The following is a 12,298-nucleotide window of genomic DNA, read 5'->3' as shown; positions in this document are numbered from 1 at the left end:
TATATTTGTATACATATATATTTTAAAAGAAGAAGTAATTTAAGTTATTAATTATCTTAATATTAAACCGGATCTAAAACACAAAAATTGCTAAATAACAAATTGAACCTTTCAAACACAGGACAAAAAAAACTGGTATTAACTAAAACCCCCATCTTTTTTAATCTAATGGCTGGGATTTGTGATACTTTGGACCCGCCTTCCGTGTCCATGTTGATGACGTCATGATCTCTGCGACGAATTTCGCACACTCGTCACGTGTTTTGAAAACGCGACCTGCACTGTTGATCTGTAGTCTCTATTGAAGTGATCTTAGTAACATTTGGGCGATTATGTCGTTTGTGGATGATGAAGTATCAGACTGTGGAGTGGACTCTCGCTCGCGATTGGAAAGCTATGTGTTCAGTAAGATCAGTGAAGCGCAGCCTGCGCTGATTGTACATTTGTTAACACACGTGGGACAACGGCAATCGTCAGAATGTTCTCTAATAATTGTTTAACTTCTATCAAAAGAGTCATGTATTACTGTACATCACGATGTAGTTCAAACATGCCCGTTTTCAGTAATTACACTCATTTGTGCATTTAAATATACCTATTTTATATTTTGATTTTGGATTCCTTCAGGTTGTGAATTGTCTTCTGAAGTTCCATTTTACACATTTCAAGCAGACGAAGATGAAGATGTGGAACATTTTCTCGAGCTTAAGACGGTTCGTAGACTATTTTACTACTTTCGCTTGTGTTGTTCCAAACCTGAATGTCTCTGTGTGGGTGACCGACGTGCTCTATGGAAAATAATAATAAGAAAATGGGTGTAATATGAAGGTGAATAAATAAAAGATTTTAATTGGTCTGATTCATACTTTTAAAGTAGAAATAAAGATTCCATATTTTCTAATTGCATGTTGTAGGTCGTAAAAACATTTAATCTGTGCATGTATATTTATTTATTTTCATTTTTAGGTTTTAACGTTTAATTAAAGTGTCACCACTGTGGTGAAATGACAGTCTGACAGACATCTGTCTGATGATGTCTAGAGGACTTTTCCATTCATTTAAGATGTGATCAGATTACCAGTTGTGTATTGTCCATAGGGTGACAAATGAAGCATAGCTCACAACTCATGTGAAACTCTAGATTAAACTGATTCCTATTGAAATTACTGGATCTTGCATTGCAAAAATTTGCAGAACCTGCCTCCACTTTGGAGTGCAGTGCACACATATCAAAATCCAGTGAACCAAGTTCTTGTCCTTCTTTTTTTTTTTTTCTTTTTTTTTCAATGTATGCCACAATATGGAAGAAAAGATCTGTTGCAGCTTCCATTTCATCATGATTTGAATTTAAGTGCTTGATGACCTGTGCTTTTTAATGCATAACTCCTTTTACTTTTCTCTCAACCCATTAGATTTGTCTAGGTGACTGTGCCAAAGAGGAGAATAACGTGGTGGAAGTGACTGCTATGAATCACCAAGGAAAGAAAATATCGGTCCCTGTAGCTAATCTCAACATTTCCTGCCTGCCTATGGTAATGCTATGTTTTTTCCGAGTTACTTTTTTTAATTGCACTGTTGTAGATTATACGTGTTCCAGCAGTGTTATCTGTTTTTACTCAGGTAAGCCTCGGGGAGTTTGAGTTGATGGCTCCAGTCACACTACGTCTGAAATCTGGATCCGGACCAGTGACCATCAGTGGGTTACATTTAGTTGGTGAGGAATAAAACACTGTGTCACGAGCACACTCGAGCTCTGTTTCACAAAATTGCATTTAAAGCTTTTTGTTTTGAAATTGAATAATGTGTCCTTCAGCCACAGAGAATGAAGAGTCTGAAATATCAGATGAAGATGATGATGATGTCGGTGAGGAGGAAATGCCCTCAATCAAACCAGCAAAGAAAAAGCAGAAAGCTTAATTTGAGATGTTTACATCAGACATTTATATGTTTTATACAATATTTGATTTAATGTGACGGCGGGTGGTGTAGAATGTAATGGAATTTTGTATTTTCAGATTGTGGTGGCAGCTGTTAAATAGAAAGGTTAAATCCTCCATACAACCATCACTAGGAACATTTACTTCATGATTAAAGTGTTTTATTAGTTAATACTGTAAACTGCCAACACAAGACTTCAGATTCACGCTCTGTTCAGGTTGATTTCAGATGTGCCATCCCTATAACATACTGGAAGATGATAGCCTGTCAATCTTCTGCCCTTATGGGAAGCACCAGCATTGTTCTCTACAGATATTTCTCTTACATGTTGTTTTGCTGTTTTAAATTTTATTTAAACATTTTTTTTTGGGGGGGTGGGGCAATCAGGGTTTTTAAATCTTAGTCCCTTTTTGAAGGACTGAAAGTTTTGCATGGTGCATGTTATGTCGAGATCAGTCAAAGGACTTGCCATGGTTGCCATTTTTGTATTTTTACAGATTTATTCACTGATTCCGTAAATAAAGTTTTAGTAGAACCAGTGCAGTTGTTGCTTTTTTTTTTTTTTTTTTTTTTAAACTCACTTTGTAACTGTTTTGATTTTGTAGCACTAATGATCAGTGCAATAACAATTGCTGTCTTTGTTAAAATGACATCAACTGTATGAAAAACCATTTATGTAGAGAGAGGGAGAATTATCATTATATTATACAGTACTAATATTATCAATAATTTGACTAATTGATAATCAGAAGGACAGTGTGAACACAATTAAACCCGCAAAGGTATACATTAAGGCAAGAGTGTACTATACAATCAAGCTAGATGTTATCAAATTAAACATTTATTCATTTATCGTTTTTTGTACTCTATCTTATACATATTTGTTGTTTTCTGAATAGTTTTGTGATTCATAATTCTGTTATTTTTAAAAGCTTATAGACTGTTACTGGTTGGTTATATTGTGACAGTACCCGTATAGAGTGACAAAATGTGTTTAGTGTGTTTTTCTTTGTGCAATAACGGTGGAAATGTTCAGCAGCTATAATGATCTCATACCTATCTTTAACGAACATTTACTTTGAAACCTGACCAGAGAAATGTTATGAAAAATAAATAAAGATCGCTTTTGCTTTAAAACGACGCCAGCGGGCGGTGACGTCACTGAGCGTCCCCTAGTAACCCTCGTCAGCGTCTCGGAAAACACCGGGAGGAAGATGGTGAGAAGTTTTCTGACTCTTGTCATGTCTTTGTGTATTTTGTAGTGAACTGGGGTTGAAGAAACTTACTGGAACTGGGGGCGTGTAGTCTTGATTAGTAGATGCAGTGGCGGATTTAATGTGGGAGTGAAACCTGATGGCTCAGAGCCGCTCAGGCTTAACTAACATTAGGCTAGTTATTTGCTGTCCTGCTAAGTTACTTACTTTCCCGAATAATTAAGCAGGAATGATTTTGCTTAGTCAAGAAATTTACTCCGAAATCCAGAGCTCCTGCCTCTTTTTCAGCTGACGTCTAAACGTACATTTTTGATATAAGTGCTTGCTATAAGTATTGATCAACAGCGATGGTTCACTAATTGTTGACATCATTCAATCACTTTTCAATTTCATTGCTTTTTTATTTTATTTATTTAATTTTTAATAATTTATTTTTACACACCAATTACATGAATTACATTATTATCTTGTTTGTCCACCCCCATAGTGTCATTGTATCATTACTGTCTTGTTTCAAATCTGGTTATTGACCATGTTATGTTTATTCCAGGGCTTGTTGTCAATCCTAAGAAAACTAAAGAGTGCCCCAGACCAGGAGGTACGCATTCTGCTTCTCGGATTAGACAATGGTGGAAAGACAACACTTCTCAAACAGCTCGCCTCTGAGGATATTAGTCACATCACCCCAACACAGGTAACACACAGAAAGTACCCAACATTACTAGAAATGATCTCCCTTTTGCAGAAATTACAAAGTTCCTGGTAAAATTTTGAGAAGTTTATTATCATTGTTTAATAGAGGAATCTCTCAAGTGTTTCTGCTTTTATTTTTCTCTTACTTTAGTACAGCAAACAACCTTTAATTTACATTTAACATTCTTCTGTTCTTGCCAGGGCTTTAACATTAAGAGTGTGCAGTCTCAGGGCTTCAAACTGAATGTCTGGGACATTGGAGGCCAGAGGAAGATAAGGCCTTACTGGAGAAACTACTTTGAAAATACTGACGTGCTTGTGAGTGTTTCTTAAGAGATGTGTGTTTATGAGTTAAGCTTAGACAGACCATTGAACAAAGCTTCAGTTTAAAGTTCATTTATTTTCATATACACTACTGCTCAAAAGTTTGGGGTTGATTTTTTTAATGAAGTCTCTTAGTTTTGCCCAGGCTGCATTTATTAGATCAGAAATAGTAAAAAAAATTAAAAAATCATATTATTACAGTTTTAAATAATTGTTTTCTATTTTGATGTATATATTTAAAATTATATTTATTGCTTTGATGGTAAAGCTGAATTTTCAGCAGCTGATTTGATGCTCAAGAATCATTTCTCATTATTAGCAATGTTGAAAAGTCATGCTGCTTACAAGTTTTATGCAAACTTTAATTTTTCAGAACAGCATTTATTTGAAGATTTTTTTTGTGACCTATATTTTTTACTGTCACGTTTGATCAGATTAATGCACATAAAAAGCTACTGACCCCAAGCGTTTGAACAGTAGAGCATTAATATTTCTTGTGTAAGAGATATTTCCCATAAATGCTTATGATTCCTGAGGTTATGTTTTTGCTTTTCAGATTTATGTCATAGACAGTGCAGACAGGAAGCGGTTTGAGGAAACGGGGCAGGTATAAATTGCAAATCTGTTTTATCACAGCTTGTCTTGTTTGCGTGTGTAGATGAGAGAGAGAATAACCATCCAAGGCCTCTGCAGGATATTTCTCAGACTATGGTTAATACGGTTCACTGCAGCATTGATATTTCACACTGATTTGAAGTGAAACTCTAAAATCCCCCAAAGATATGTATAAGCATATACTTGATCTTGAACGCATTTGAATGAGCTATTTTGAATTGTTCATGTGGTGTGCAGGAGTTGGCTGAGCTGCTGGATGAGGAGAAACTCAGTGGCGTACCCGTTATGATCTTTGCCAATAAGCAAGACCTGCTGACTGCTGCTCCAGCCTCTGAGATCGCAGAGGGACTGAACCTGCACACCATTCGGGACCGCATATGGCAAATTCAGTCCTGCTCTGCTCTGACAGGAGAGGGGGTACAGGTGAGTCATTAGCCGCCTTTTATTTTCCATTGCATTTGTTTAGACCTTCCCATCAGAAACTGTTTTTCACATAAAGTGACCGCCTCTTTCAGGATGGCATGAGCTGGGTCTGCAAGAACATTACTGCAAAGAAGAAGCAGTGAATCGAGTGTATTTGTCTACATCCGTTCAGGGAATGTGAAAAGCAAACTTTGTGGACTGTGTAGATTTCCTACCTGCAGCTTAAAGGGATATGAGAAGGTTCAGAGAGGCTTTTTTTTTATTTTATATATATATATATATATATATATATATATATATATATATATATATATATATATACACACATGTATGTATATATGTATATGTATATATGTATATGTATATATAAATATGTATATATATATATGTATATGTGAACCACCTCAGCCACTGCCTCAATTCCTCAGCCATCAACTCAGTCTGACTCGCATTTACTTCATAAAAAAAGTGCAATAGCATTATATTCTGAATTAATCTGATTTATAATGTACAATCAACCAGTTAATAAGTGTTTTTTGCATTATTATTATTATTATTTAGTCTGTGTGATTTTGGAATCTTTTTCAATATCTTGGATATCTATGACTTCTTCCTTTTGAAAGGTTTTATACTATGCTAAACCTTTTTAGACCATTGCATAAAAAACATTTCTTGCATAGCCTGTGTTATTTGACTGGCTTGAACAAATGTGTTATAAAAAGCCCCAAGTCCTTAGATACTTTACTGTGGGATGAGTGCTTGTAACATGTTTAGCAACCTTTAGCATCTGGCTGTGGCAGTGAAGAGGTTCTTTCTTGAGGACATGAGATTGAGAGCATTATATTCACATGATGCCTTCTGTAAAAGTCAGAAGACTAAAGCACCAGATGAACAGTGCAGATGCTCTTGTCACAAACAGGAAATCAAAAAAGATGCTGTTTAGACCGCTTAATATTTTGGTGATTGTGCTTCACAAGATTAAAACACCTCTCTTAAACTCATTTTAAGAGTTGTGTCTCTTTCCTTTATTATTTAATCAGTAGTTTTTAGGAATGTGCAAGGGAGTTTGCTGGATGTTATGATGAACTGATAATTTTGTATGTCTATGAAGTGTAAATTTAATGGAGAAAGTCAAATGAGTAATTTCAAGATTAATATGCGCATTGACTAAATTGATTACTTTCAGGTATGTCAGGGTTAAAATCGTATCCAAAATAAAAGGTTATGCTTACGTAATACATGTGTTTGTACTGTGTATATTTATTATGTATATATAAATATATATTTCTTAAATATATACATGCATTTGTGTTTATATACAGCATACATAATAAATATACACAGTACACACACCTATATTACATAAACAAAAACTTTTATTTTGGATGTGATTAATCGTGGTGGATGATGGTGGAAATTACGATTATTGTACTTGCTTACTGAACAGTCGAAATGGTGAAAACGTTGTGTGATGTTGCCTGTCTAAATGTATTTTAAATATATAAAAAAAAAAAATTGTACAGGCTGTACATGTGTGAGGCTGTACATTCTCATTTAATAATAATTGAACTATAATAATGAACTACAGTTCAGGCCCCTTCATGTTACAGCACACTTTAATAAATCCACCTTAAATCAATGCAAATTTAGTCAATAAAAGATGTTTTTAAAATCTCAATGGAAAGAGAAATTGCATTTACCAGATTTGAGCAAAGTCCACTGTGTGCGACGTAATGTACATTATTGAAAAATACAAGTTCATTCTCTGCCATCAGGTGGCGCTCTCGGCACGGCAGAAAATAGAGCGGTTTCCTCAGTTATAAAGAGCTTGAAGTGATTATTCATATAATGAAGTTTGGGCAGGCTATACAAATTAGTATCTATCTATCTGTGTGTTGAGAGAGAGTTAGATTTGGGCTGGTGATATCACTCTGACCTTGTGTTCACTGAGGTTCTCCTCATCAGAGGACAGGGCTAATGTCACACCTCCACCAAACCCTATGTTGCCATGGCAACTGCTCCAGGTCATGTCAGAACTGTTAAATGTGTGGAGACCTTTTGTTACATAAATGCATAAAGGCACTGCCCACATTTCTCTGGAATAACTCCTAGATATTGATCTCTTATTCTTGGTAACTGAAATGCATAAGCTTACTTGGAAATCCAATGCCTGAGTGACAGACAAAGCATTCAGAGATGATGTGGACTCACTAAAGAACTCATTCCTCAGAGTATACATTCACTCAACTCCTTGCTTGGCCCAGTCTTCAGTCCAAGCACTCAGCAAACACTGCTCTTAAAACAAAGAAACACAGGGCACCGGTACTGCACCGGTACTGTCAGCACCTTCATTCGCAAGTCTGTGATCATCAGACATTGGCTGTTTTTGAGTTTGTCCCCTGAATGACACCGAACGGGAATTCTCCACACACAGGCCACCTGGGCTGTGAAAGATATGGTGATGAGGTGTGTCAGCTGCAGGTGAGGTCAACCCACAGGCTTCTGATTCGACTATAGGTTACAACAAAACATTTAAGTTAATATTGAATCACAAACCTGTTTAAAACTCACCGGACCCCATTAACTTTCAGTGAATTAATACATAATAATATGACCTATGTAACTGCGCTGACGCTAATGCAACTGAATTGAGCTAGATAATGACACTAACTTTGCTATATTGGAACTGAGCTGAATCAGCACTGAATCAGATAACTGAATTACAGTATTATTGCCTTCTGTAGAGCTGCTTATAGCTCAAAATAACTGATGAACACTGACAGTTATTGAACTGAACTGAATCAACATTTAATTGCATTGAGCTGAATAGTGACATTATTGCATTCTGAAGAGCTGCTTAATTGAATTTGTTTCATAATTGATACATTTTACATTTATACTGATGTTTTCTTGTTTGTTAATGTGAGTTTGTACTGTTTGTAGGTATCCGTATTGTATAAATTGGTATATAAATAAAAGAGACCGATAAAAAAAAAAAATAATAATAATGTTTTATGTTACACTGAAGAAAGAAAGGGTTACAGTATAGAATGACAATAATGAACAGAAATAAATTTTTGGAGCAAACGTTTTTAGTCATCATGAAATCTAAAATGACAATATTTATGGAATATTGCAGTTTTTTTTAATAAATTATATTATTTTCAAAATTAAGTCACCCTTTTTTCCTTTTAAGAAGCCATTTTACTCTGATATACATCACAAACAGGAAGGAAACACTTTTCATTTCATGCTGAATCGAGATGTCTAGTATTCAGGTGAGAAGTATCATCATTTTGTGTTAGTGCTGAATATTCAGGAATAATGAATCTTATGGAAAGCATCTAATGCCATTACAATTTATTTCTTTTTTTTCTTTTGCAGTTACTATCGTTTGCCTTTGATGACATTCCCATTTCCATTTCAGCCTTGGGTTGTCAGTTCAAGAAATCCTGCTGTCTTAATGATTCATAACCAGGTTCATGTATAAATGTGATGCGATCTAGGAAAACCCACCAAATGGTGAAATTGGACCTTTTTTTAGGTTTTGATACCTTATGAAAGCTGGTCTATAAGGTTTGCAGTAAAAGTTGGTATTTCAGAATGAACACTGCAAAGGTAGCCTTAACAGAAAGGAAAGCTGGAAGAGAGAGTTGTGCCACAATCCTCAGTGTAACCATGTCTAATGAGATGATGACATCCTTCATTTACACAACATGATCACATTAATGTTTCTGTTTGAGACTTAATACTTCCCCTGTGTCATCATTTTTCCATATGGAGCTCGAGGGCAAGTTTAACAGGGATATAGTGTGTGTTGTGAGTGTCAACTCATCAGTAGATCACCTCATTGGTGTGTATTTGCCTGTTCACTGGGGTGTGTCTGATGCACTTGACAGTTGTGTGTTACCATGGCAACCGTCTGTGTGTGTGTGTGTGTGTGTGCGGGCCTCGGTGAAGGTGTGTTTTACTGCTGTTGCCCCGCTGGGAGCCTGTCAGCTGTTGTGCAGCTGCTGCTTGCATTAGCAGTCCCAAAGCCCTGTGCATTTATCCATCTCCTCGCTATGACACATCACACTTCTAATTCCAAAGCCTAATCAAAGACATCCACACAGTGCAGGGCTTGTCAGCCAGCACATGCTACAGAGATCCTCTGGTTTCATATTGCTGTAATAAGTAACTGGAGACAAGGGGGAAATCTGCTGCTCTGGCTGCCCTCTTTGTTACCTGAGTATCTCAAATTTATTAACACTGGAGCCTCCAAACAGACGCAGTGTTTCCTGTAAGCCTCGCTGCTATATACGCCTAGTTCAGTGTTATATTTAACCAGGATTTTAAAATCCTTGGTATTAACAGAACACACAGATAGGAATAGTCAGTAACTTAAAGGAACAGTGTGAGCCTAAAGTGACATAAAATGAAGATTCTGTCATTCAGTCACCCTCATGTCATTTCCTGAAGGATCATGTGACACTGAAGACTGGAGCAATGCATGGCAGCTGAAAATTCAGCTTTGCCATCACAGGAATAAAATACATTTAAAAATAGATTCAAATATAAATGTTTAATTTAAATCGTTTAAATATTTAATAAAACTGTATATTTATATGTGACTTTTTTATAAGATTTTGAGAGATGCTTCAAAGGGAAAGATTATCAGAGAGTAATGACTTCAGTTTTGATATGTTCCTCAACCCAAGCTACTGTATCATACTACAGAACACTTCAAATCTATTGTCTGAATTCGTTGTATGGTTCTTTTTTAGGCATTTTTGATCCTTCGTGAGGTTTAACAGCCTCTGGTCACTTTGAACTCTAGGTGTATTGAAAAAAAAAGCAGTGTGAAGATTCATTATTCAAAACGTTTCCACAGAAACAATAGCACCATGAAACTGAAAACATTAATTTCCCCCCAAACTCTGCTGTGCTGTTTTTCACAGTGACTGGTATCCATTTATCATTTTCAGCATGCGTGAACAATAAAATGTGCAAACTTGATTCAGTTCCAGGCTTCAGAATGCAGTAGATAACTAAAACTGAATCTAGTTCACACATTGTATATGCCGCCAAATGCACTGAAATGGAAGTGCAGGAGATCTCAGGGTTCTGCATCTTTCCTGACTCTGTTGCTCCAGGGCTGGCCTCACAGGACCTAAGAGGGATTTTGGATTATCCGTCCTGGCTTTAGGGATTGGAGCTGCAATGTGCTGGATAGCAGAAATCTTAATTCTGCATGGTAAATAGATTATTGAGCATGTGAGGCACTGACAGACTTGCTGCCTTCCCTCTTTCGTCTCATCTTTCAGTTTCCTTTTTTTTTAATCTCTTGAAAACTTTATCCCTTTCCCCTCTTTGTCTTTCCTTAGGACTGTATTGGTGTAAAAAGGCCCTGCATACATCTGGTATTAACATCTGTCTCAGATTTACTGCTGAAGTGGTCAGCACTACATACAGGTGTGAATGGGGTCCACAACGTCTTGTGATCCAAGCAATAACTGCATTTGAAGTACGCATGTGACTTCATTAAATATGTAGCGTAAACTCTCATCCTCCCTGATGCATCCAGTACAGCAGCAAAGAACCATCTACTCACCCTTTTTTTATATAGAAAACACATCTAAACAAAAAAGCACAATCAGTTTGGCAGCACTCAGAGGTCAGCAGCTTCGGCCTGCTCCGTTCAGGCAGATCCCCGCTAAGGGATTGGTTTTCTTTTTGAGAAAGTGCTATGCATCATTTATGTTTTTCTCCTCTCAGTACTCTCAAGGCTTGTTCACACGAAAAACGAATGTTTGGTGTGTATATGCAGCGCAACAAACACGTTAAATTGCAATGGACATGGTTGCTTTTCCCAGAGGACGTTAGAGAAATTTGTACTTTGATGTAATATGCAATTCTAATCCTATCCGAATCTGCCAAGTCTGTTTTTCTCACAAAACCTCTACAAATTCCAGAGCAAATGACCTAATGTTTTTCAGTAAACTCATCTAATCCTGTCCCGGTGTGAATGTGTTATTGCTGATGTATTGGTCTATCCCTGAGCCTCCTTGTGGGATGTTTTTGTTTCTTGACTTACCTGAGTGACTCTTTATGCACCAATCTTGCACCTTTCAAAACGGATAGTATCCAACAACATAAAGTCATAAAATCTAGGAGAAACTAATTGTGGAAGCTGCAAATACTGGCCATTTGGAGTCTGCTGTTTTATTGTAAGCAGCCACTTCTAGAAACACATTTATTTATAATAAAGTTGCATCGATAAATAATTAATAAAAAAGGACAACCGATAAACTTAGCAATTTTGGTCACATTCCCAGAGCACATTCCCATTTAATAACTGATGGCAAGATCAAGCAAATGTGACTTGCAAAAAAGAGAGGCTTTAGACTACAGCTGGTCTGTTTGTTATGTCCTCAAAGGGAACAGCAGCTGAGAAGACCCCAAAGCCTTTGTACAAACATGTCCACGCCCTCAAATTCCCACACACCAATTTCCTACATGAAAAAATTATGAGAAATCCCCATGTTTGGTGTGCTTTTAATATCCCTTTTCACTTCAGGCCTCAAACACATCCCGACGTGATCACATGTATAGAGGAGTAGAGCCGAGCAGCCTCTGTTGTGTTTTGCAGTCGATCCTTCCGGCAGGCTACAGTCCTCCCACGGGCTGCAATGAGCCAGCATGAGCAGCCAGCGTGATTAGCATCATGGGACGGCAGAGCTCAGAAAAACAAACCCATTGTGGAGCTCTCGGAGCATATGGCGTGTCCACCCACAGCAAGCTGGGGGGAAACAGAGGCTAGAATCCAGTCTGATTTCTAATTGGTCACAAAATGTTGACTGTGCTGGTGTGAGGCCGCTGTAAAGCTGAACGTACTGGGTTTGTGGGAGGAGAGGGGCTGGAATGTTACACTTTATAAATAAATGATGAGCTGTTCTTCAAGCCTGATTACTTCCCCCATCCCCTTTCCACCCCAGCCAGCCCTGCACCCAAATCCCATCACGCTTTAATGGAAAAATGTGACTGATGCCCCCATTGTCCCATGAGGAAGAGCTGGAAGGTCTGGTGTAAATGATTAGACTGCTATATTT

At 37.1% G+C, this 12,298-nt stretch overlaps 2 protein-coding genes across 3 annotated transcripts; both read left to right on the top strand.

Annotated features, from left to right (window-relative positions):
- Window positions 1-218: 218 nt before the first annotated feature.
- Window positions 219-2,477, top strand: LOC128026335 (nucleoplasmin-like protein NO29). The gene is made up of 5 exons (XM_052613361.1): window positions 219-405; window positions 628-713; window positions 1,413-1,532; window positions 1,621-1,714; window positions 1,814-2,477. Exons 1-5 carry the CDS (start codon window positions 333-335, stop codon window positions 1,915-1,917), a joined length of 477 nt encoding a protein of 158 aa, XP_052469321.1. The 5' UTR covers window positions 219-332; the 3' UTR covers window positions 1,918-2,477.
- A 577-nt stretch (window positions 2,478-3,054) lies between these two features.
- On the top strand, window positions 3,055-6,504 carry LOC128026334 (ADP-ribosylation factor-like protein 3). Of its 2 annotated transcripts, XM_052613360.1 has the most exons (6): window positions 3,055-3,155; window positions 3,703-3,846; window positions 4,047-4,163; window positions 4,726-4,776; window positions 5,022-5,207; window positions 5,300-6,504. In XM_052613360.1, exons 1-6 carry the CDS (start codon window positions 3,153-3,155, stop codon window positions 5,348-5,350), a joined length of 552 nt encoding a protein of 183 aa, XP_052469320.1. In that variant the 5' UTR covers window positions 3,055-3,152; the 3' UTR covers window positions 5,351-6,504. The 2 variants fall into 2 exon arrangements, with proteins under 2 accessions (XP_052469320.1, XP_052469319.1); XM_052613359.1 differs by lacking the exon at window positions 3,055-3,155 and having other exon boundaries at window positions 3,685-3,846.
- The last annotated feature ends 5,794 nt before the right edge of the window (window positions 6,505-12,298 follow it).

The sequence above is a fragment of the Carassius gibelio genome, chromosome A13 (genome assembly GCF_023724105.1).
Source record: "Carassius gibelio isolate Cgi1373 ecotype wild population from Czech Republic chromosome A13, carGib1.2-hapl.c, whole genome shotgun sequence".
NCBI classification, from domain to species: Eukaryota; Metazoa; Chordata; class Actinopteri; order Cypriniformes; family Cyprinidae; genus Carassius; species Carassius gibelio.
This window is presented reverse-complemented; position numbering and strand designations above follow the sequence as displayed.

Bases quoted from the DNA above. Each gene is read 5' to 3' on its own strand.
- LOC128026335 (XM_052613361.1), top strand. From the start codon at position 333: ATGTCGTTTGTGGATGATGAAGTATCAGACTGTGGAGTGGACTCTCGC. The intron at 406-627 runs GTAAGATCAGTG...GGATTCCTTCAG, and splicing joins ATTGGAAAGCTATGTGTTCA to GTTGTGAATTGTCTTCTGAA. The intron at 714-1,412 runs GTTCGTAGACTA...TCAACCCATTAG, and splicing joins ATTTTCTCGAGCTTAAGACG to ATTTGTCTAGGTGACTGTGC.
- LOC128026334 (XM_052613359.1), top strand. From the start codon at position 3,685: ATGTTATGTTTATTCCAGGGCTTGTTGTCAATCCTAAGAAAACTAAAG. The intron at 3,847-4,046 runs GTAACACACAGA...TGTTCTTGCCAG, and splicing joins GTCACATCACCCCAACACAG to GGCTTTAACATTAAGAGTGT. The intron at 4,164-4,725 runs GTGAGTGTTTCT...TTTGCTTTTCAG, and splicing joins TTGAAAATACTGACGTGCTT to ATTTATGTCATAGACAGTGC.